At 39.5% G+C, this 26,435-nt stretch overlaps 1 protein-coding gene across 4 annotated transcripts in view; it reads left to right on the top strand.

Moving 5' to 3' along the window:
* MYO16 (myosin XVI) overlaps nucleotides 1-26,435 on the top strand; it is a 695,568-nt gene that overhangs the window by 374,658 nt on the left and 294,475 nt on the right. For all 4 annotated transcript variants that reach the window (XM_074387449.1, XM_074387448.1, XM_074387447.1 and 1 more), the window contains 2 exons: nucleotides 10,150-10,267; nucleotides 21,579-21,726. In XM_074387449.1, the coding sequence (XP_074243550.1) occupies nucleotides 10,150-10,267; nucleotides 21,579-21,726 (266 nt within the window). The remainder of the gene's footprint in view (nucleotides 1-10,149; nucleotides 10,268-21,578; nucleotides 21,727-26,435) is intronic.

The raw sequence follows: 26,435 nt of genomic DNA, 5'->3' as shown, positions 1-26,435 counted from the left end.
CTACCTGGGAGACTGAGGCAGAAGAATTGCTTGAACCCGGGAGGCGGAGGTTGCAGTGAGCTGAGATTGTGCCACTGCACTCCAGCCTGGGCGACAGAGCAAGACTCTGTCTCAAGATAAGTAAGTAAGTAAATAAATAAATAAAGTACACTTTGGTGTGTTAGTACATTTTAGGGAGCTGGCCAGAAAAGAAATTACTGTGGGTGATCACTGAGAGCTGATAATAAGTCTTAAATGTATCTGAAAGGATCGGCAATAGTTAGCCTTAAAGACTTTGATGTGCGGGCCTTGCACCTTTGGGGGCAAAGCAGATTTTAAATTATATTCAGAAACCCTTGCAGTGTTAACTGTCCTTCTACTTCATCTATCTAAAATATCACCGTGATTCAAGGAGGAAGCAAAAAGACCTGTTACCAGCTAAGATAAAGCTGAAAACAGTCCACACAATAAAACTCAGACATTTTACTCAAAGAGCCCACCACAGGTGCTTATCCATAGACTGATTCTCTTGTTTATACATAGTTCTAGCAAGTTTTGTTAAAAGGTTTGTTGAGACCATAGTAGATGAGAAGAAATTGAAGGGCCGCTGGAAGGAACAGCTAAGAGTGGGGGAACAGACAGAACACTTACCAATAACCAATCCAGAAGAACGGAACGCAGGAGTCTGCCCTCTAGGGACATCTACCTAGAGATGGAACCCTCCCCATTTCCTAATTTCTTTTGGAAGTCACTTCAGAGGCCTGGAGGTTCATGACGATTGTTCTAAGGTTGAAATAAAATAGCGTTTTGGAGGATACTCCGCCCCTGCTTATGCTGATGATCATGATCAGGGCCGTGGGTACACCAGCAGCTGCCACTCCTCATCTCCGTCCCGCCTCTCATTCTTAAGAGGCAGATCCACCTGTCCAACACACTTCCTGGACATGCCACAGTGCACTGCAAGACATGGCCAAAATTTAAGTCTGTCTGTCTTTTATTTATTTATTGTTGAGACAGTCTCTGTCACCCAGGCTGGAGTGCAGTGGCATGATCACCCCTCACTGCAGCCTTCCTGGTCTCAAGCGGGCCTCCTACCTCAGCCTCACAAGTAGCTGGAACTGTAGGCACATGTCTCTAGCCCAGCTAATTTTTGTATTTTTTGTGTGGAGACTGGGTCTCCCTGCATTTCTCAAGCTGGTCTGGAAATCCTGGGTTCAAGTGATCCACCCACCTCAGCCTCCCGAAGTGCTGAGATTACAGGTGTGAGCCACTGCATCTGACTGTGTCTCTGTTTCCAACACATGCAGAATATCCTATTCCTCCTAGCTCTTTAGCCTGTCCCATTTCCTTCAGGCCCACAGTTATTGCTGCTGTTGAGTCATCTTCTCACATGGCATCGTCTTTGAGACTGTTCTAAGATGCTCCCTTTCTTTTTACGTTCTTGGCCATCTTCCAGGGCATGGCCTTGGTTGGTAGCTCTGCTTCCCCGGGTCAGGCAGGGCCCAGGCCCTGTTGCTCCTCAGGCACTTTCTCAGCTGCGCAGAGGAAGGGAGCAGCAAGCCCCAGTCCAGGGAGTAGGCTCCTCATGTGCAGAGGGGCGGCCTGGCTTCCCGTCACAGTTATGGGCTTGAACTTAGTTGTATTGCCATCTAGTTAGGGCTCATTGCTATCTAGGCAGCCATGTATTCAACATTTTTTTTTTTGAGATTGAGTTTTATTCTTGTTGCCCAGGCTGGAGTACAATGATGTGGGTCTCAACTCACTTCAACCTCCACCTCCTGGGTTCAAGAAATTCTCCTGCCTCAGCATCCTGAGTAGCTGGGATTACAGGCATGCACCACCATACCTGGCTAATTTTGTATTTTTAGTAGAGACAAGGATTTCTCCATATTGGTCAGGCTGGTCTTGAACTCCTGACCTGAGGTAATTCACCTACCTCGTCCTTCCAAAGTTCTAGGATTACAGGCGTGAGCCACTATGCCCGGCTGTATTCAACTTGGGTTGGTAAATGGAAGAAGAGGAGAGTTGATGTTGGTGAACGGCCATCAGCCTGTATCACCACAGACTCCTTTGCTCAAAGCTCTCGAATGCTTCTCTGCTCACGTTACATCAAGTCCAATAAATCAGCATGGCCGGGCGTTCTTTCTGGCAGTATTATTCTTTGTTGATTTTATTTTCTTCTCTGGCCTTAGAACACTATATCTCCTTCCCTCTTTGTCGGGGACCGTCCGGGATGGGTAGGCACGTCTGCCGGGGGTCTCTCGACCTGCAAGAGGGTCCCAATACCTGGAAGAGAGAGTGCGCTTGGACGGGGATCTGGAGGGCTATAGGCCGTGCCTAAACAGCAATTTTATTTTTCAAAGGCCAGGAATAAATACACTTTCTTCTTCTCTGGTTTATGTCATAGCAAGAGGAAATGCAAATGTATACCTTACATGGCCTATACAAGAGAGAAATCAGATACACAATGGTTGCAAGAGGAAATGCAAATGTATACCTTACATGGCCTATACAATTGAAAAGTCAGACACACAATCAGTGGTTGTAAAAAGTAACAGAATTTCCTGTGATCACAAAGCTTGTTTACATCCAGACATTATTCCTCCTGGCTGCAGGTATCTCTGGTTTGATCTTGTTTTAGAACTGAGATGTGAAAAGGTTTTTCTAGTTTTGCTCATCAGAATATCTTTTAAACAGATTCTCCTTTGTCTGCTGACTCAACTTATCTCAACTCCCCCATTCAGGAGTCTCTGAGTCAGGGATCAAACCCATCCCTTATGGTGGCATTTGCTTTGCAAATATCCCGACAGTTAAACCATTATCTAGGGTACAAGGCAGTCAGGCAAGTAAAGAAAAGGTTTAAGGCTTATTCTTAAAGAGTCATAAAAAAGTTAAAAGCAGGAACTGGTTGCTGGCAGGGGGTCACTCGGTCTAGCAGCACCGCATAGTTTTAGGCCCAAACGATATTGTGGTTGATATTAGAAACTGATCATTCATCTTTAAGTTCCTATTTTTCCGGACAGCTCGACTGCCTCCAGGAGGAAACTGTGTTTGGGATCAAACTCACCGTTTAGTGAGACTCACGCCTTTTGGGGGTCTCACATGGGAATGTTCCCCACAATTCTTCCTCTTTTGCACAGGTCTCCCTCTCAGCCTGGCCTGTGCAGTCTCATTCATTTGCTTTCTCATTCCACAAGCACCTGTTAATGTCAACTGGCGACCAGTGCCTGGACCTCGAATTCAGAGACGCTGTCTCCATACCATGGTTAGATCCCAGTTTCCATGTGGGGAATAAATGAATACACAAAGACGTGTTGTGACAGTGTCAGAGAAACATTTAATTGTCCCCAGTTTTCTAACTTGACTTCCTTAGTTCACGCTACATGATCAAATAAGTTTAATGTGGATAACCCGTTTGTATGTCATCAGGAGGCTGTACATGGCCCGTGCGTGTTTCCTTGTATGTGATTCATAGAACCAACATCGACATTTTCTTCAATCTGTGTTACCCACCCTGCCTTTGGGAATTTTCTGCCTCTCTTCCTTTTGTCATAACCTTTTATTTTTCATTCAAGTGTAGGGAGGACACATTTGTTAAAAAAAAAAAAAAGTCTTATTATCTCGCAGGTCAAGAGACCACTAAATGCACATATAAAAAATTGTGTTCAATTCCATATATACACTAACAGAACATAAGATTTTCTATAATTAAATCAATATTCTCTGTATAACATTCAAGAAAATAATGTACATGTGTGCTGTACCATTTCCTTGACTAAAGAAATAATGCATGTACACATGCTAGGCCATGTTACAATAGTATAAAACTTTCTGCTGGCACTTGTTTCAAAGTGTGATATTGATGCAGTGTGAAATTTTTACCAAGGTGCCTCTCATGCTGGCATGTGTCTCACCATACACACATTTACAGGATACCTGCATTTCAGTCGTAATTTTATATTTGAAAGTGTCTGATTATATCCACTAAAGACTGCTACACTTGTATCATTTCCTAAATCAATGCGATCTAAAGGTTCAAAAGTTAAAAATACAGAAACATACTGTACAATGAATATTGCGCTATTTGTGTTTGTTTCTGTATCACTTGCTTTTTTATTCAGCTGCTACAGTGTAGAGTTATTTTTTACCATGGTGGTGGTTACTCAGCATGTTCTGGAAATTTATAGTATCTGATCCCTCATTTAGAAATGAGAATGACTGATGTTTAATCAATAAATTAGTATTATTTTGCATATTTTATACTTGTGAATTATAAGTAATTTTAATATTTATTCTGCTCTAATAGATCCCTAAGCCTAGGTCTGATTCTGTAGACTTGTCTCTTTAAAAAGAATGCATAATTAATTAGTTTTTCAAATATCTATGGTGTCATGTGTGTTCGTTAATGACTAATTCATAACCATGTATTAAGCTCATACTGTATTGAGCACCTGCATAATTCTACAGCAAGCTCAAAAAAATTTTTTTTTAAATGGAGTCTCATTGTCGCCCAGGCTGAAGTGCAGTGGCATGATCTCAGCTCACTGCAACCTCTGTCTCCCATGTTCGAGCAACTCTCCCGCCTAAGCCTCCTGAGTAGCTGAGATTACAGGTGTGTGCCACCATACCTGACTAATTTTTGTATTTTTTAGTAGAGATGGGGTTTCACTATGTTGGCCAGGCTGGTTTCGAACTCCTGACCTCAGGTTATCTTCCTGCATCGGCCTCCCAAAGTGCTGGGATTACCGGCTTGAGTCACTGCACCCCTGACTGCTCAAAAATAATTTAACATTGAGAGTCAACTAGGGAAAATAGCATAACCTAGCTTCTTTGCTCGAATATGTTAATATAGTGATCACTGACACTTAAGAGTTAGAGTATGTATAAAACAACATGGTTATAAAATAGCCTCAAGTTAACTAATAGAAATAACAGAAACTGATAACTTAATCATAATGACAAGAAACAATGGAACAATAGATCCCCTCTAAGTTATACACTAAAACAATCATCTATTAAAATGATCCTTTGGGACACAGCAGGCTGCGTAATTTTTATAATGCATTCTCTATTACATGTAAGTTGGCTTTACATTTTAGTTCAAATGAATACATTCTGAAGTACATTCCTTTGGATCAGGTAGATAGAACCCTCCCAAGTCAATTAGCATCTGGGAGTCCAGATTATAATATCAGTGCATATTTCAAGAAAAATAATTCTAGTTAACATGTGTGTTTTATTCATTCCTTATGGCAAATAAAAGATGTCATAAATAAATGACTTAAAGTCTCATGAAAAAATATTGCCCAGGTTTGAGCATGGCTTAAATTCCATGTCTATGGTTTTATTGCTTCCCTTTAAATTATCCCCATGAATATCATTCAGTGTCTAAGATGTTCATGAAAAATCATCAGCCATATCTGTAAATCATCCAAGTATGTGTACCAGAATTAAATGCAAGCATTGAATACATTTTTAAATTTACTGTGAATATAAAATTAGAGGGTTTGGTGAAATGACGTATATTTAAAAGATGATCCAGTACAATAAATTCTCACAATGTCATTGATGGGTTCTTGGAAACTGTGACTTTAAGCAGAACTATTTCCTGTTGGCTGTAAGAATGTAACTCTTGTTTATATCAATTCGTCTGTGATAACATTGGTTTCATTAGGAGATACATTGTTTTGCTTGAAGTAGAAGTTTCCAAGAATCTATTGATGATATTAAGTGAGCACTTCTTGTTCTTTCTGAGTGAAGGGAAACTCTGATTAAAGAAATGACCAGAAAAGAACATCCTTGAACAGCCTGGATCTGTGGAGCTATCTAGTAGAAGTTTTGAAGCTCAGGATAAGATGAAAGGGAAGTTCACTAGGTGGCCCTGAAAGGAGAGGACAATGAGCTGCTGAGAGACGTGGTTTAACCATATTTGACTATGGTACTCCACTCTGGAATATCACACAGGCCGGCAGGGGGAGTGTGGCAGGCGGGACCAGGTGTGCAGCAGGCACACAGATGGTACATTCCAACTGGGACAGCCTGGCTCATTCTAAAGGAGACAATTTTGCCTTGAATCCTAGGAAAATACTCATTGGAGGTCATTTGGATCAGCAGTTACCAAGTAATGTGTAGCAAAAGAATGATAGAGAAATAAAAGTGCATTAGTCCATTCTCATACTGCTAAAATGATACTACCTGAGGCTAGGTAAGTTATAAAAAGAAATAAAAGGAGGTGTAATTGAACTCACAGTTCCACATGGCTGGGGAAGGCTCAGGAAGCTTGCAATCATGGCAGGAGGTGAAGGAGAAAGAAGCAAGTCTTGTCTTACATGATGGCAGGAGATTCAGCGTGTGAGGGGAAAACTGTTTTCAACCATGCATCTCATGAGAACACCCTCACCATCATGAGAACAGCATGGGGAAAACTGCCCCATGATTCGGTTACTTTCCACCAGGTCTCTCCTTGGCATGTGGGGATTACAATTTGACTTGCAATTTGGGGGGACACAGAGTCAAACCACATCAGTCGGGATGTATTGGGGTGGTCTTCAGTGTAGAATTGTGCAGACCCTGAGGGGTAGACAAAGTGTTCCTTGTGGTTGACACCAATGGCATCATTGTCAAAATTAAAGATTGTCATCTCAGTGGAGTATGGGCAGCAGGAGAACCCAGAAAGAAAGGGTTTGGGTGGAAACTGTGCGTTTCATACCATCACAGCATGCAGCACTCACCCTGAAGGAGGTTTTAGGAGAAGAGAAAAGAGAAGAAAGATTTAGTTGGTAACAACTAGAAAGTGAGAGTGTAGCACTGAGGTCCAGAAATGACTTTTGGTGATTAAATGCAGGTCAAACACTTGTTCGTAAGAGGCATGACTGAAATATTTCTGTCAGTCTTACGCCTCAGCTGGCCCATCTTAAAAGCCTGCCTGAGCTCACAGGTCTTTGTCATGTGCTTCAAGCACACTTTACCTGCTGGGTAGATAGACGGTTGGAACCCCCTCACTACAGATGTGGCTTTGCTCCCCCATACAATTCCAGAACAGCTAAGAACGGTTAGGAAGGGCTGTTTTGTTTCTAATCCTTGCATTTGAATTTCAAACATTGGAAGCAGGGGATTTTCCACGGACTTAAATTTATTGGAACAGAAAAGTCATGTTTTGGAAAGAAACCACCTGGAACTTTCACCAACTCTGGCCCAAATGAATTTCGACTTTAGAAATGTTCGATTCCATGGAAATGACTTAAATATATATTTACTATGCAATAGCTTTCAGAGAGCAGAGGGATGGGCTGATATTGATTGAGGTAATTTTTTTTTTTTATTGAGGATGCCACAAGTTTTTACTTTTAGAAAATACAGTAGATTAACTCATACCATAATAGTCCATAACTTATAGGGACATACATTTATAGGAAAAGATTATAAATAGTAAAAAAAAAAAAAAAAAAGTCAGTGAAGTTTGAATGAGTAAATATTGAGGAATACATATATTTAGTTTTCTTCATTTATATTTTTATTTAAATTCTGTTACTGTGCAACATTGCCCTCATTGTTTTTGATATCAAGGTGAGCAGTGGAATAATGCAATTTTGTTTTGCTCAGTATTTCTCTCAAAGACATTTATTTAGTGCCACCTATTGGCCAAGTGGCCAATTAAAGATTTAAAAAATGGTTATTTCATAGTTTATTTAGTATTTAATCGTATGGATGATAATGTACAATGAAAGAATGCCGTGGAGTATTTACATTTTGTTAAATAGTTGTAGGTTGTATTCGTTTCATGACTTATATGTCTTCATTGGTATTTCAGCAGTAATTGTTGCATAGTTCGGTGGTTAAGTGCATGATTCTGAAGCCAGTTCAGCTGGGTTCAACTCCCAGCTTCTTCCCTGTTGGCAACCTCTCAGACTTGGCAAACTACTTAATCGATTTCCTTTTTTTTTTCTTTTTTTTTTTTTTAAGCAGTGTGAAACCTACACTGGTTCTGGGAATTAACAGAAAACACACATGCACAGACATGTCTCATGTTAGAGCACTGCCTGGCACACAGTGAGCACAACAGGAATGTTGTCTGTGACTATTAACAAAAGCCAAATTCACTGTTGTTATTTGCTGAATGTTTTCTCCATGCCAGACATAAAGCTGAGTGCGCTACACAGCAGACATTGACAAACACTGAAGGAGTTATTTTTCCTGCATGAGAATTAAGGAAAATGAGGTTTGAGGAATTCAGAAGACCTGCTCAGTGTTACATAATTTCTTATTAGCTGTGCTGGGGTGTGGAGGTAACCCCTTCTCACTCCAAAGCACATGCATTTAACCTTTCCCTGTATTTCCTGCTTGGGGAACAAACTATTAATTACCAATAATGCCCCTTTTATCTAGAATAATCAAAACATCACTTATCAGACACAACACCAAAATAACCAGAAGCAGAGTATTTTTAAAGATTATTCTATTTTTATGACTTTTTAAATAATTATTGAATGTAATATTTTTAATATTTAAAATGTGCTATCATTATGCTCTTATTTTCACTGTATGTATATCACTACATATTTCATCTTAGGTTATAGGGAAAGAAATAAAAACTAAGAGTTACTAAGTATTATTTCAGTTTTTTTTTTCAGAAAATGTTTTCTGTCATCACTGCTATCAATTTACTTTTATCATCTTTAAAATTAGGTTATTATATACAGACCTAAAACATAAAGTTTTTATAAGGAATTAATGTACGTTTATCTCAAAAATTCAAACTTCAAACACAGAAGTTTTACATACTATTATCACAACTTATAGCATTTTTTATTTCTGGTTAGCACAAAATATTTTATGATATTTCACGGTATAAAATACTGCCAGGTTAATTCAACACCTTAATGTAGCAGATGCCAGGAAATTTAAAAGTGGGATCAACGTGGCTGGGTGTGGTGGCTCACACCTGTAATCCCAGCACTTTGGGTGGCCGAGATGGGTGGATCACCTGAGATCAGGAGTTTGAGACCAGCTTGGCCAACATGGTGAAACCCCATCTCTACTAAAAATACAAAAATTAGCGATGTGGCGGCATGCAGCTTTAATCCCAGCTTCTCTGGAGGCTGAGGCAGGAGAATTGCTTGACCCCCGGAGGCAGAGGTTGCAGTGAGCTGAGATCATGCCACTGCACCTTGGGCTACAGAACAAGACTGTCTCAAAAAAAAAAAAAAAAAGTGGGATCAAAGCACTAAAAAAAATAGAAAAACATTCTCAAAAAACACGATTAGAAACGACAGGGAACAGCATAACAAGCCAGTGTATCAATAAGGTGTTACTGTGCTCCCTCATGTGGCTGATGCAGAAATCGCATGGAACATGACTATCGAAAGGCAGATAGTACAGTGAACCCCGCAGATTTTCATACATTTTGGAGAATTGCTTGGTCCCCGTCACCTCCGCAGGCAGAGTCATTTGATGGAGAAGCAGTGACTTTTATTCTACTGTTAATGCTTAAGGAAACAAGTCAAGGAGGAATTTCAGCCCCTAGGGTTGGTCTGGGGAGCTTTACCATAGCATTGCAAAGCCACAAACTTGGGGGTCTGCAGCAAAGCAAAGGGCAGCCAGAGAAGGCAGCACAGCAGCTCCCCTGGGGGGGTCTCCCTGCTGCCCTGTGGGAGAGAGTGGTTGGTGGGCAAAAGCACGGCCCGGAGGATAAGGGGGTTCAGGGTTGAAAAGAATGTTCGTGGGAAGTAAATAAGGATTCAAAGGAATGTTCAATACCAATGTTTAAATAAATTTATTATTGTAAAATAAATTCTGAATATTGTTTATATTAATTTGAATGCCTCCCTTCCAAAATTCAAACGTGACTGTTCTACTCAAGGTTGAAATCTCAATAACATTTGTTAAGCTTGGTTCTGTGTATGAAGAGAATGGCTTTCCTTCTCTTATGTACAGGGAGAGTGCAGCGTCGTGAAGCAATCTATTATTACTTCATGAATGGCGGCCACAACTTGAGACATAGGAAGCCAGCAGCTTGCATTTGACGAAAAAGCCTTAACAATTCAATACGGTATTAAATGCGCAGTGTGGAAACTTTCAGAGCAAGCAGTATTCCCTGCATCTTTGCTATTACTCCTCAATTTGATTTTTAAAAATATGAGTAGTTCAGTAAAATGCTCTCCTCTCCTACAGGTCCTGTGCATCTTAGAAGCCTTTGGACATGCCAAGACCACACTTAATGATTCGACCAGTTGTTTCATCAAGTATTTGGAACTGCAGTTCTGTGAGAGGAAAAAGCAGCTAACTGGAGGTAAGTGCGGTATTTGCAAATGTGGGTTTCTGGTGCTGAGCCAGCACATGGCCACGTCGCACACAGCACACAGCAGAGGACACCATGTATCAATCAATGCTGGGCAGAGAAAACCTATTCTTCACCATGACTATGTGTATAAACATCTTTAGATACTTCTGGGAAGTTTTTATTAGATTAGAACAAGGATGAATACTCAGGCACTCAGTTGAGGGTGTGTGTGTGTGTGTGTACCTGGGATGTCAGGATATAAGTACTAAAGTTATTGTGAATTGAAACATATTCTCAAATGCAAGCTGGACCTTTTGAAGATGATTATTGTATAAACTATATAACGAGGAACCAAACCCAAACCAAGCATAGCTGAAAGAGATCATCCTTGCTGAACACAGAAACAAACTCAAATACTTTAATTGAATAAATAATACCTGAGTATTATATATAATTTCTTCACACAACACACATTGAAATCTATTTCAAATAAAACTGAATCCATATATTTAAATGATTGAATTAAATCTAAACATCAAGAAATAATCACCAAACTAAACCCAGTTTCATATTTGATTTAAATATTTAATGTATATTTTATGAAAACTCCTTATTTCAAATTTAGCTAATTTAAAATTCACCTAGGATTTTACATCTTTCCAATTAAAACAGATTATTCATGCAGATTAATAATATAAATACAATTGTAGGTAGAATTTTTAATATACTTGAAGTAGTCAAAATTTTTAAAAACTTTTGCCACAGCTGTCAGCACATAAACATTTGTCAATTAATTATAAACGATTTCTGAAAGAGCTTAATTTTATTTTGCTTTTTAAAGTTACCCTATTTTCCCTTTAGGAAACACAAGTTAGTTTTGACTATAATCTAGAAACAAAACATTGTATTTTGCAGAAAATGTATGTCAGAATCAGATTTCTACAAATGAAATGTGATAGATAACATGCATAAAAAGAGTATGAAAAGAGCCTTTCCGATGTTGAAGTTACAGGGTTAATTTATGCAAAAGGAAAGTTATTTGTTCATTTGTTTTTGAAACCCTTGGCTTAGAGTTCCGAAGGTCTGCCCTGTTATGAAGACCTTTCCAGCCTCAAGCTCTGGTGTTCAGTCTTGGTTTCCTAGCACCTGGCTGCCTGCGCTCCTTCAAGGGAGAGACTCGGATTTCCTTCTCTAATACTGAGAGCAGTTATCCCCTGAACTTTTAGTGACTGGTGGGCTGTGGCGATGTTCTCTAAGAGGGTAGTACATTCTCCAAAAGTAGGAAGTTAAAACATTCAAAGCTCCATGTTCCAGCGCCTTTGCCACTCAAACGTGTGGCTCAAGGGCAAGCATTGGGTCATCACTTGGAGTTTGTCATAGATGCAGAATCTGAGGCCATGCTGTGGATTGGCTGATGGAGGCAGCAGTTTACAAGATTCCCAGGTGACTCATGAGATTGTCAGTGCCTGGGAGTGCTGAGAGCTGAAAGCAGCCCCACGTGTTTATGCACAATTAGTGCAAGAAAGAAAAGCTCATCTGCGGTGTCACCAGCATGACTTTTTCTTCTCAATTTCATGTTTCCTTCACCAAGAGGGAGAGAAAACAACTGGCTTCTGAAGGTGTTATTCATCACTAACACTTTTTTCTTTTCTTTTTTTTTTTTTCCTCATTTATTTTTCTGGATAGTTTAGAGGGTCCTTTTCTTTAGCAATGTTAATTTAGAAAATAATTATATACACATATTAAAAAGAACTGGAAAACTCTGTCATAAACACTGATGAATTGAGCCTTCTGTTAATCAACAATCTCCATGAACACGTGGTCACTGAAATCTTCAGCGTCTCAGCCCCACACATGCCCCTCAGGCAGCTTGTCCAGGCAGCGTTGAGACCCAGAGATGATGCATATTCCTGATGATGGGCCTGCAGCCGTTGGGGGCCCTGAAAAGCCCTCTGAATCATTAAGGAGCTGTGACTGTAAATTCAATATAATTTCAGCCTCGTGTAGAGTTTCTTTTTCTCTTATGGAAATGGCAATCGGGGTGTCGACGACAGGTGTGCTCTGCATTTCTCCACTTTCCACGTGGACTTTCTACTCATTCTGTTCTGCTAATTAACATCCTCAACTTAGTTCTTGTCACTTATGTTTGTCTGTTTGATAGCTTTGTGCTGTGTTCTTTTAAAACTCTGGACACATGGTTTAGTGATCCTTTTTCATGTTTTTTTATTAGAGAGTAATACAACTGCTACAAAAGAAAGTAACAAAGCCAGGGCTGACTGCGATTGCATTCACACAAGTATGCCACCTAGACCATAAACGTGGTAGGACCCACAGTGCCCCGAAGGAGTGAGACTGGGAGCTCAATTCTTTGTTTCCTGTTTTTAAGAAAAGAAATAAAAGGGACATGTTCAGAAAATGTTTATCAGAAGAGTGAAAGTTCCAATGTCATGTTTTTTGGAGTAAAGTTTTGACAAAACTAAAAATGTTTACACTGAAAAAGAAAATAAATAGGACAAGTTTCTTCAGGTTCTAGGCTCAGCTCACTCCCCTGTGGGCTGTTTTCTTCCAGGCTCTTGGTCCCTCACTCAGCCAAGAGTGGAAGGGAGGACCCGACTGGGCACCGTGCGCTCGTAAGTAAATATCGGACCCCAGAGAGTTTTGCAGAAAGTGATTTATTTAGGCAGAGAAAGAAGAAAAGGAGAAAGAAATGGTTAGAGAGAAAAGCACCTTCCAAGAGGTTGTAGAAGGGGATCCAGATATGGAGTCCACCCCAATGTGGGGGACGGGGATTGTTAACCTGGGAGAAATTCCCACCCCATTCAATTTTTTCCATCCTGTGAAAGGAGTTCCTTTAAACTTCCACTGGAGTGATTGATCTTTGATTTTTTTCACCTCACTATCAGGTAGAAAGGGTGTCGAGTACAAAGATATATTACCCATCCTATAAAGAGTGGGTTGATGTTTCCAAGAAGGAACATCTTCACTCAGTCATCAGGACGTGCCATGGAACATCCTCAGGGCTGCCACGTGCTCTCTCATGCCAACGCTGGCTCTGTATAAGCAAGAGGAAGGGGCAGACACCAGCTGGACCAGATAATTTTAAAGATGCTGCCTAGTGCCCAGCGTTGTCCAAGTGCTCTGTTAGCTGTGGATCGGATGCTCCCATGGCTCTCAGAATAACTTAATAGCATGTACTTCTCTCCTGTGCCTGTAGCATAGAATGAGTGGGGTGGATATGAGAATGTGTTACTCAGTGTTCAAAAGCTGCAGTAGCAAATGAATGCCAATATGGTGGCTGGAAACAACGGAAAGGAAGGGTCTCACAGTTCTGGAGGTTAGAAGTCTAGAATTCAGGTGTCTGCAGAGGCCCGAGCTCTTGACTTCTCTGGGAGGGATCTCCCCTGCCCATTTCTAGCTCTGATGGTTGCTGCTGATCCTGAGTGCCCCTCGGCTTGGAGATGCATTGCTCCAATCTCTGCCTCTATTGACGCATGGACTCCTTCCTGTGCCTCTGCTCTTCTCCAAAGGACGCTGGTCACGTTGGATTAGGACACATCCTACTCCAGTATGACCTTATTGTAACTTGAGTACAGTAGTTTCACCCTTTATCTAAAGTTTTGCTTTCTGTGATTTCAGTTACCCAAGGTCAGCTGTGTTCCAAAAATATTAAATAGAAAATTCTCAAAATAAACAATTCCTAAGTTTTCAATTGCCCGTTATTTTGAGCAACGTGATGAAATCTCATGCCCTCCAGTCCCATCCAGCCTGGGAAGTGAATCATCCCTTTGTTCAGTGTATCTGTGATGTTTACACAACCTGCCTGTTCCGCACTTAGAAGCTCTCTCAGTTATCAGATGGTGCCAGTTTCCTGGTGCTTGTGTTCAAGTAACCCTTATTTTACTTAATAATGGCCTCAGAAAGAGTGGTGAGGCTGGAAATTTGGATTGGCCAAAGAGAAACTGTAAAGTGTTTCCTTTTGGTGAAAAGGTGAAAGTTCTCAACTTAATAAGGAAAGAAAACAAATTGTATGCTGAAGTTGCTAGGATCCATGGTAGGAAACAATCTTCTACCCCTGGAATTGTGAACAATATATTGTTGTAATTGTTGTATTCCATTATTAGTTATTCTGTTAATTTCTTGCTGTGTCTAATTTATAAATTAAATTTTATAGGTGTGTATATATAGGAAAAACATCATGTATACAGGGTTTGGTACTATCCCCAGGTTCAGGGGTCCACTGGGGATCTAAGAACATATCCCCTGATGACGAGGGGTAACTATTGTATCTCTGCATTGGTGCTATTTCCAAAGAAGGTTACATTCTACGGTATTGGGGATAAAGACTTCAATATATACGTTTTGTAGGATACAGTCCATCCCGCAACAAAGAGTAACAGAGATCTATTGTGTGAATTTTTACTTTAAAATGATTTTCAGTTTAAGAATAAATATGGGGCCAGGTGCTGTGGCTCACGGCTATAATCCCAATACTTTGGGAGGCCGAGGTGGGCAGATCGCGGGATCAAGAGATCAAGACCATCCTGGCCAACATAGTGATACCCTGTCTCTACTAAAGATACACACACACAAAATTAGCCAGGCATGGTGGCATATGCCTGTGGTCCCAGCTACTTGGGAGACTGAGGCGGAAGAATCGCTTGAACCCAGGAGGCAGAGGTTGCAGTGAGCCGAGATTGTGCCCCTGCACTCCAGCCTGGTGACAGAGCAAGACTCTCTCTCTCTCAAAAAAAAAGAACGAATATCATCACTGCTCAAAAATATAGGCATTGAACACTTTAAGAAGCTATCAGTAAATGATACTTTTGTTATACATTAGTGATACTTTAAAATCCATCTGTTGCCAAGACTCCTTTCATCAAAGAAAAATTAAAAACACATTAACTTAAACTACTTTACATACATTTTAAAGAGAGCTGAGTCATTCAAATCAGTCCCCTGTAAAAGCATTCTGAATGGTAAATGCTCACTAAAATAGTTAATCAAATTGGAGTGGGGCTACATTATCTCAAACTAGGTGAAATAAATGTTGATTACAGCTTAAGTTTGTTCTTTAGGTAGACTGGTTTTCTTTAAATTATCAGTATTTATGAAATAGTTGTTACCATATTTTTGGACAGGGAGTATCATCATACTAATTTGAAGGTCGATAGGTGCTGTTTCTTTCATTGTTACTATTGTACTTTATTTATTTATTTATTTGAGACAGTCTCACTCTGTCTTCAGGCGTCAGACTGGAGTACAGTGGCGTGATCTCGGCTCACTGCAACCTCCACCTCCTGGGTTCAAGCAGGTCTCCTACCTCAGCCTCCTGAGTAGCTGGGACTTGTCAAATCTTTCATCAGAGATGCAACCACAAATCACAATATAAAAAATATCAGGCTCAGTTTTATGAAACACCAACTATAAATAAGGAAGGATTATTCTGGTTTGGGGGAAAATGTGATTCATAAATAACATTCTAGTCTGGTTTCTAAAAGTATTTTCCCAATCTGATTATTTATGTTAGAATATAATTGTTTAGGTTCCCTGGTGTACGTGCACCCTCCCTCAGGATTGAGTGACTTATACAACATCTTACTATCATCCCACGGACAGTTTATAAAAGGTTATTATATAAATGAAAGGAAAACTTTGCCAACAATGACTTAGTTTTAGCCATACAGTACCTTTTATTTGAGACTTGAGGTAATTTGCTAATATCATTGCCTGAATCTCTACCAGTTTGTATTTTTCATCTGAGCATGCAAAGGGGTTTATATTGTGTGGCATACTAGTCCATTTATGACATTAATGGCATATTCATATATGTTTTTCAAAAAATTATGGTCCTGAATACATATATAGATATATATATATATCTATATATGCACGCGTGCGCACACACACACACATGTGTGTGTATATACATGTATATGTGTACATATGTGACCATATAAGTTATGGCCCTGAATACATATGTATATACATATGTGTGTATATACATGTATGTGTAATATGTGTATATATGTGACCATATAAGTTATGGTCCTATATGTATGTGTGTGTGTGTTTACAGATTATATGTAACAATATGCAATGAAGTATTTCATAGAGGTATACAGTTTTGTTCCTTGTGAAAAAAAAAGTTGGGGAAATAACCTTTCTTCTCTTTCAAGAAAGAATAGTTCCTGACCTTGTTCTTCCCATTGACTTCCAGAAACTTCCAACATGCACTCTCATCCTGTTACACTTATCTCATTATGGGTACATGACCACTTAGGGCTTGTTCCTGGAAAAGGAATGACAGTTCTTTCTCTTCTGTACAAGATCATTCCCTGTCGTTTATGGGTATAAAACTATAAAGTTTACATTCACATTGGAGTGTATGCGGTTTTTTATGTAGTAGGCAGAACTGTCTCATGTAACATACCCAGATAAAGTAGAATAATATAGTGGCTTCATTCTTATCAAATAATCACTTTATTGTTTTTCAATCTTCAAAATATGTGATAGTGATATTTTTAGTTAGCTCTTTCTTATTTTAATTTGCTCACAAGTCACCTGTTTCCTGGCAATGATAAATCAAGTTGTAAAACCATCTTCATGCAAGGCAGCTGGGCACGTGCAAAGGGCCTTCTAGATGGAATTGCAGGTTGGCCATTGGGTTGTCAACTCAGGTGAATGGGTGAATGTCACTGATCGACTTTATCCAGCTTTAAAATTACACAGACTCCACAGTCTCCTGTGTTCCCTTCAGCTGCTTTTCATTTAATTGGAAATAAACCACTTTTGAATTTGACTATTTCTGGTATCATGATGGATCTATTAGTAGGTTAATCAGGCTGCTTCTGAAAAGGAGCCAGTGCCAATAAAGGGTGCCAAGCACATGGCCTCAGTGCATCTTCAGAAATATGCTTTGGCTGAGGGGCCTTGTGAAGGGAGCACAGGACCCACCATGTCCCAAATCTCACTTAGCAGCTACATCTTCAAAACTGAGTCATTCTGTTTATGCAAGGTAAATCTTAGCTATTGACCAAATAATTTTGCAAACAAGAACATGACCTCCTCTTCTGGAATATTCATTATTGAAGAGAATTCTGTTCACCAAAATCAGATTGAAGGACTTTCAGAAAGCCACCATATTCCAAGAAATAGAGTATTTTATGGTCTCCTATGGATACTGTGGGTTAGGGGATGGTTTCTTTTGATGATACTGTTTTCTTTTCTTACACTTTCCTCCAGAACTTACTTGCAAAGGACTGGAGACATTGACAGTCCATCAGGCCATGCATTTAGCTGTGCCCAGAATGTGCAGAGGGCCAAATTCATCCCCATCAGCAATGCATTCAGTGAGCTCAAAAGGCAGATGTTTGCTTGATTCTAAGCTCTAAGCTCCCTCTGTAGTCCTGACGAGCCACAAGGCCTGGGGTTGAGTCCTGGCTTGTTTATTTTGTGCCCGCTGGCCTTGGGCAGCTCACTGGATCTTCCATGCCTCATTTTCTCCTTCTGTCCAAGGCGGATAATCATCACCCCAAACTCTTAAGAGTTCCCATGAATGCTCAATACGTTAACATAGCTCTTTAAATCACTCACTGCTTTCTTTTTCTTCCACTTTTATTTCAAATTTTAGATTCTCCCTTTCCCAGAAATAAGTGGGAGGAACTGAAAAGGGAGGGAGGTCCAGAGTCCCCCTGAGGAATGTGAAGAATATTTGGCTTTTGGTGTGTGTACCCTGAAGATATCCAAGTCTATTTAAGTTGAAATTGAAATTTACTAACAATAGAAAGTATCTTACAGTAAAAATATCCAGGCTATGTTTTCTATTTAGGTAATTTAAATCTCAAAGTAAACAAAAGTGAAATGGCAAAGATATGAGGGCCTTTGCTTTGTGTTTTATTTTTTTTCCCCAAATCCTAATGTTAAGTAAATGAACTAGCGATATAATAAAAGGTGAATAGTTATCTTTGTTACCACCATCAAATAGTCTTAGAACTGTATACTTAGCAGGACATTCTTTTAAAAGTTTCGAAGTCCTTTAGTTGTTCTTATGTGAAGAGCAACATCATTTATTGCAAACAGCCTGGGCTTAGGAGACGAGACAGTTGTGTTTAAATGGGAAAAGGCCTGCAACAGAATTTAAATGAGGCGATGTGAGAAAGACACTAGAATAGTGTCTGGTACACATTAGGTGCTTTAAGTGGTAGTGCCTTCATCCTGGAGTCCAGAGGAATCTTGGGACCTTTGTGTCTTTTCTTCTTCGTATTAGGGGTAAGGACAATGAGGCCCAGAGGGGTGCAGGGATTGGCAATGTCAGACTGAGGAGTAGGACCCGTCCATTTGACTCCTCCAGAAGGCACTTTCACTTAGCTTATACCACCAGAGTGATCGGCACCCTGACTGTGAATAATGAAATGGAAAGAAATGCATAGGTATGAAAGAGAAAACATTTGGCTATTCTAATTAATTGATAGTACAATTTTGGTGGTTAATAATTGGAGGCATGACAATACTTTCTGGGTACAGGCCCTAAGTGGTCATGTACCCATAACGAGATGGGTGTGACAGGGTGAGAGTGCGTGTTGGAAATTTCTGGAAGTCAGTGGGAAGAACAAGGGCAGGAATTATTTCCTGAAAGAGTTTATTGCCACCAATTTTTTCATAATGAACAAAAGCTGTATAGCCCTATGAAATACTTTATTGCATATTATGTTACATATAATCTACAAACATATATATCTTTTCAGCAACAAAACTTTTTGGAACACATATGTGAATATGTGAACACTTGTAGAGAATTGCAAGTATGTTTCTAGTCAAAAGTATTTGTGACACAAAAGAGCTTTTAAAACACAGAAGTCTTGAGAAGTTAAGAGCTCAGGTAGTGGAACGTTTCTTTCTGTGTGTGAACACTTACATGAATGTGTCCTGAAACCTTTTTCACTTAGAAACCCATCATATTCCTTCCATTTTTATGGTTTCATTTCAGACACAGCGAAAGGTCCGAATTTCTCCATTTGAAAGCATATTAGAGTCTCATGGCAATTTGAATTTTGGGCTGTTTTGTGTTTGCCTCCATCTAAAAGCTCACTCAAGATATATACATATTTTGAAACCCTGCTGATCAGAATTCTGCTAATCCACAGCAATTTTATTCACTGCTGGAGATGAGCTAACCAGGTTGATTAATAATTACAGTGTTTTTGAATTTAGATGAAATGTATTGAAGAGACTCCATGTTGTGGAATTTGATTAGTTTTGGAAACTGCTTCAAGCAGAGCTTGCATATTGGCTGGGATAAGTGAGGCTTAGCCAACCCTTTCTCCAAGAACAGTAGCATGATGTCTATCCCTTCTCCCTTCTCACCTGACACTTCATGCTTAAAGACTAGGAAGAGGAGGAAGATTATCATGGCAGGTTTATTTAAAATGTCTTTAGATTTTTAAAAAGTATCCTCTTGATTAGTAAATTAATTCAAGACTAATAATATTAAGCAGAAAATGTTTTCAGCAAAGAATTTAAGGAGGAAAAAATATTTAAAACTTGAAATTGCCACGTGATTGATTCTCATGGAGACAGGTGCACACGCACCCACGTGCACATGCTCACTCACTGAGGTTTGTTACTAGTTCAGGGCTTGACACCACCCCTGGTTCCAATTTTACCATCATCTTTGGGCTTTACTCTTACCAATAAAAGAGATATTTTGAAAGACCTTTTATTTATGCTCTCCTGGCAACTCTTCCCAAAGTTGTCTCATTAGACAACTTTTCTCACTTAGAGATATTATTTTTGAAATTTTTAAAATCTCCAGTAAGAATTCTGATTAGCTAAACTGGCCACTTACTAAATACATGGGAAAGCACTGTAAATAGTGGTTCCAGTTGTTCCAGCAGATTTGCTGTATAAAATTAAACTGGGAGACATCACATTTTTGCTTTTAGTGACTGAACTTTAGAATAATTATTAGCAAATTCATTAAATAAGATTTTTTAAAAGTTCAAATGTAGGAGATAATTATATCTGTTTGCTTTTCTAAGAACTGCCATTCATTAACACCCCTCATCCAAATAATATTGAGAATAGATTCTTACTTCAAAGAGGAAAACTATAATAATTCACATTTGCATTTAAAATTGAAATACAGGTCTGGTGTGGTGGCTCACTCCTGTAATCCCAGCACTTTGGGAGGCCAGTGTAGGTAGATCACTCAAGGTCAGGAGTTCGAGACCAGCCTGGCCAATATAGCAAACCCCTGTCTCTACTAAAAATACAAAAATTAGCTGGGCGTGGTGGCATGCACCTGACTGCACCTACTCCGGAGGCTGAGGCAGGAGAATTTCTTGAACTGGGGAGGCAGAGGTTACAGTGAGCCAAGATCACACCACTACACTCCAGCCTGGACAATAGAGAGAGACTGTCTCAATAAATAAATAAAAATAAAATTGAAATGTATAATCTGAATATTCATAATGATAAAAAAAAACCCTATATTCACCTTTTAAAATGTTCCAGAAACAATGAAATTTGCAGCATGCCAAAAATACAATCATAATTTTTACCAACAGTACCTTCTGAATTGCTGATCTTAATCTGTAAAGCAAAATTGAGGTTGTGATTCCCATTTTGCAGTTTTGGCATTTTTTTAAAATTTTGTAAAATTTTGAAAACAGGACTAAATAGGCATTAGATAGTAGTCCTATTACCACACATGTGTGGTCACAATAAAAGATGTCTAAAAACTGTTCACATTGGACATGTATTACTTTACGGAAACCTCACCTACCTCTTCCTAAAATACATTCTGTATATTATTCTGTATCTGTGTGAATTCAGATTACATTTTCCTTTGCTGCAGTGGCTTTCTTCCCATGTTTCTAGCAGTAAGAGACCATGGCTTAATAGTGTGGTCATATGTAATTCTGAACCAGTTGTTGGGAATGCTTGTTGGTACAGTGTGTGTTAATATCCACCATATAAGCATGGCCAACACTCAAACAGTGAGACATTAATGAGGCAAATTCCAAAGCTTATTTCAAAGCCTTTGTTACAGGCAAGAGCAAATCTTGGTTCAGATTGTATTTATGCACCAAGTTCTTTGTTGGATATGGGACAGGGAAGGCTGTCCCCTTAAGCTGTGTCTTTTCAGCATCGTATTGAAAGTCCTAGCTAATGCAATAAGACAATACAATAAAATGTAAATAGATGGGAAAGGGCGAAATCAACAGTCCTCGTATCTCTTGTAATTAATTAATATGTGTTAATTTATGGAAATGAAATGAATACTGCCATTTAACAGAATCACTTTTCTTTTCCCAACCAGCCAGAATTTATACGTATTTGCTAGAAAAATCCAGACTTGTTTCACAACCTCTTGGCCAGAGCAACTTTCTCATTTTCTACTTGTTGATGGATGGGTTATCTGCGGAAGAGAAATACGGACTTCATCTTAATAATTTATGTGCACACCGGTGAGTGACAAAGTATTTTGTCTCTAAAAGCCATGCCTTCAAATTGAGATTGCAGTTTGGTAGTCTTAAATTACCTTGTTACTTTCCAGAGACAAAATGGTGAGTAAAAGATAACTGTTGGATACTGTTGGGTTGAAACTGTCCACCTCACAATGTTCTAACTGTTTATTAATTGTTTGGGTTAAGTTGTATGTGTTTGAATGAACATATTTCTGTTTTACTAGTTTTTAGATCAGAAAAGAAATTGAGCATATATAAACTCCTGTATTCCTTTTAAGTATTTTGACTATAACATTACTTAAGCATTCCCAACCCATGGCCTTGTTTTAAGATAATGGGCAATGTGATTTGAGTAAGTATGAGTACTCACGGGTGTCAGGTGAAGTTGTATCACAGATTAAGATGGACAGCACACATAAGCTGAGGGGCTGATTCCTTTTACTGGAGGAAGAAAGCGCTGTGTTAATACTGGGATACCTTGGTCATAGGAGATCGATGGGGGTGACAGGCCATGTAGACAGTGAGTGAAGAATGTTTTCTCAGTGTTTGCGCTGCTAATGGCCTGGTTTAGTGGGACTCTGCCAAAAGGATTGGTCCAGATGGGCATTAGGATGAGACAAAGAAACAATATGGGAAATGAACCCCATTCAGAAGAGAAGTTGTTGGGAGAAGAGAGCAAGAGAGAAATGGATTCTGATCCAAACTCAATTCAGTGGCAGGGGTGTGGGAACTAGGCTCTGAGGGGCACGTGGATTGGCTTCAGACACCTGCTGACACCTTATTTATAGTTTGGGGGTCTTTATTGTTAGATCTCAAGGAATAGTGTGAGTTTGTACAATTTTAGGAGAACTTTTGTGACAGAAACTAAAGGATGCTATAGGAGAAAACCACACACACACACACGCAGAGATAGAGAGAAGGATTACTTCTCTCACCTGCATGTAGTCAAGGCAGTGGTTAAGGCTAAGTGATTATTGAGAGAACATATTGGTGGGGCTTCTTCAACAAGCCCCCTCTTGAGTACACACGTAGGCTGCTTTAAGCCTGCGAGAATATCTCTAGTTCTCTCTGCTTTGCCATGCTGTTTCTCTATCTGAAGCCATTATGTTCTGACTGGGGAGACATTAACAAACAGGTCCATCATAGTCGAGGTGATATGATACAAATAAATCAGGGTTGGGGAACAGAGGAGCAGGTGGGTGTCCTGCTTTTAGATGGGTTAATCGGGAGCCTCTTATCATGTGATACCTGTGGTACAGACACCAGAGGAGGCCATTCACAGATGTGGAGGGGTGTCCAAGGCAGATGGAAATGTACAAGGGGCTTGAGGGAACACACTCATTGTTCAAGGGAGAACGTGAAGGCCAGGAGCTGAGACTAGAGCTGTATGGGAAAGAGGGAGGATAATAGCAGCAACACGGAAAGAACAGTCATGGTCAGAAATTTAGATTTCATTCTGAGTTGGCTAGAAGTGGTTGGGGGTTCTGAGTATGCAAGGAAATTGGTTTTCACTTTGAAGGTGACTTGCATCTGTAGAGATGTCCCTGTGGTAGTCCCAGCTGGAAGCAGAGAGCTAAATTCCTGGTGTGGTTGTGGGGAGGGGGTGATGGCCCTGACGTGAGTGGTGGTACAGGCAGTGAGGAAGGGAAAAACATGTGTTATTCTCTGAAGGTAGGAAGGTTGGGAAGGATGGATGCACCTAAGGAAGGATAGGAGGTAAAGAGATCAAGAATGATTCCTGTGACTGTGTCATGAGCAACACGTGGTATGGTTGTGCCATTTAAGGTGACAAGGCTGTGGGGAACCGGGGTGCTGGGGAGGGGAAGAATGGTCAGAGAGCCAGTGATGCTGCTGGTTGAGACAGCAAGCTGGAGATGCAGGAGTCAAGAGGGCACTGGAGAGAGGAAGGATTTTCCAAGGTGCTGGAGCCAGTTCAAGGCTGAACTCCTAGAACCACTTGGAGAAATTACAGGACAACCTCTGTCCCGCTGCTGCCTGGAGGGGCGAGTGATGGTGCAGGTGTGCTCAGGAGAAGAGAATGAATTAGCCTAATTTACTACCACATTGCTAATCACTGTCATTACATTTCAGTGAAGACGTTTAGGGTTATGGACATGGTTTGTCATGTCGTGTAGGTGGAAAGTAGTCAAGAAGTATAAAAGACCTTATCAAAATTGTGTTTTATTTACAAGGAAAAACTATTTTAGGGTTTTCTGTTTCCAAAATACAATAGAAATTTAGAAGACAGTGCTCATATTAAAGTATGATAACCCAGGCAAAAGTAATATGAATATAAAAATTCCAAGCTTCCAGGACATTAGAAATATTTTTAATCAAATCCCTTCATATTATAAAGGAGGAAATCAAAGCCAGAGACATGAAGAAGCTTGTACTCAAGTCAGTCCCTTTTATGCAACAGCAGTATTGACAAAACCCATCAATTGAGATTAACTTTGTGTTTTTCTACCTTGAACATGGATAATTGAACATGTTGACCCTGGGAGGAAGCGCCTAATTGGATTCTAGGGCTTGCATGCTGAGAGATAACCTGTGAGGAAGAGAAGAGCTTTGGGCTTCTCTGCTCCCAATTCTTCGAACCAGCAGAAGTCAAAGCTTCGAGCTGATACGTGGCTTAGAGTGCATCTGTGTGTGTGTGTGTGTGTGTGTGTGTGTGTGTACAAGTGGGTATGTGCTTGGCATTGCAGACACATAGCTACTGATGGAGAAAAAAGAAATAATCTAATCTTTAATTTAAATAAACAATTTAACTTCTTGATCTATGGTTTAGATGAGTCTTTTGAAGTGTGTGAGTGTGTGGGAGGATTTTGAAGTGTGTGAGTGTGTGGGAGGATTTCAGAAAACAGGGATTTCTGTATTGAGCTACGATGCTGATATTCGTTTCTCTTTGCAAAAGTGAATTTGGAGTCACTTAGGCTATTTAGAAAGTCAAACAGTCAGGGGTGACTTTATAAGGAGCTCCAACAGGAAAGAACTCAGGAAAATCATGAATAATTCAGTTCTCTTGAACAAAGCAGTTATTTTATTAAAATGTATCATAAATATCTAATGGGTGCAAAACAACATTTTCCATGAAAATATTCACCACCCTCTAGATTCATAAAGACATCAATTGGACCATTTGTACAGTGGCAATTTCACAGGAAAACTTTAATGGTAAAGCAAGCTGTTTTTCAAGTTATAACACAGTATGCATCACAGTATTTTTGTGGTTCATGTTATGCAGGTCTTACATTTATAACACTGGTGAATCTTCTCACTTTTACAATGTTGGTTAGGTTTGAGGAGTTCATAGTAGTTTAATGTTTAAATTTAGGTTGGTATCTAATCTTTGTTTAGTAATTATGAGTATTAAGTTATATAATTTTGGAAACTGTGTTGTTCACAATTAGAAATATAAACCTGAATTTGCGAGCCTTCTAACTTTTCACGAACTGATGATCCTTCTGAATCTCTTTCTTAAAATTGGTACTCATAGGTAAAGGATATTGCTATCTGTAGAATGCTTAATACTATGTGTTAAAGAAAACTAAATGTGGCCGGAGAAGAGCTCCGTGCTTTTATATTTGAGTGCTTGTGGATGAACTATAACCTAGCTTAATAGGCAGACAAGATTGAAAACCTAACTTAGGAGTTTGCGCCGGTAACAATGGCTGAGACTTGGCCAATCCCAGCGGCCACACTTCAACCACTCATAGACTGTTGAGTGTTCAATTGTTCAAATAAGACAAACACCAACCTATAACCAATCCAGCTGTTACACTGCTCTGCTGATTTCTGTATGGCACTTCCCTTTTTCTGTCTATAAATGATGACGTGTGCCTGTAGTCCCAGCTACCTGGGAGGCTACTTGGGAGGGAGAATTGCTTGAACTCAGGAGGTGGAGGTTGAAGTGAGCCGAGATTGCACCACTGCACTCCAGCCTGGCTCCTGGCAACAGAGCAAGACTCTGTCTCCAAAAAAAAAAAAAAAAAATTATTCTGAGCACAAGACATCCCTGTAGTCTCTCTGAATCTGCTGTGATTCTGAGGGCTGCATGATTCTACATATATGTAATACATCTACTATTATTAAGTAGATAATTATATCTACTATTATGAATAATTAGTATATCTCCTATTAGTAATATATGTATTATATATTATATATAGTTTATTATTAAGAATGACATTATTGTTATCATGACATCTACTTGTCTGATTTTTTCAAAATAATATTTCCATTTCTATTATGTAGAATAAAGCAGCCCGCATGTGACCACATAAACACAGCATCTTTTCACTGGTTCACTCATTCCACAGTGCAGCTTTTAGTGGAATTTGGATAAAGTACACTGAGCCCTAAAACAAATACTACAAAAATTACAAGACTTCTTCTTTCAAATTCATGCTGTCTCTTCTTTGTTCCATAACAACTCATTAGCTACCTGAATCAAAATAAAATATACATGCCTCAGTAATTGAGCTAAAGGCATATTCAATGCTTATCTTATGTGATTAGACCTCCATAGAAAAGAAAACATTGCTGTAATTCATCCCACCTCTTTTTTTATTTTATTTTATTTTATTTTATTTTATTTTGAGATGGAGTCTAGCTCTGTTCCCCAGGCTAGAGGACAGTGGTGGTATTTCGGCTCACTGCAACCTCCACCTCCTGGGCTCAAGCGATTCTCCTGCCTCAGCTGGGATTAC

The sequence above is a fragment of the Saimiri boliviensis genome, chromosome 16 (genome assembly GCF_048565385.1).
Source record: "Saimiri boliviensis isolate mSaiBol1 chromosome 16, mSaiBol1.pri, whole genome shotgun sequence".
Taxonomy (NCBI): Eukaryota; Metazoa; Chordata; class Mammalia; order Primates; family Cebidae; genus Saimiri; species Saimiri boliviensis.
Note: the sequence above shows the minus strand (reverse complement) of the source record. Positions and strands in the feature narration are given on the sequence as shown.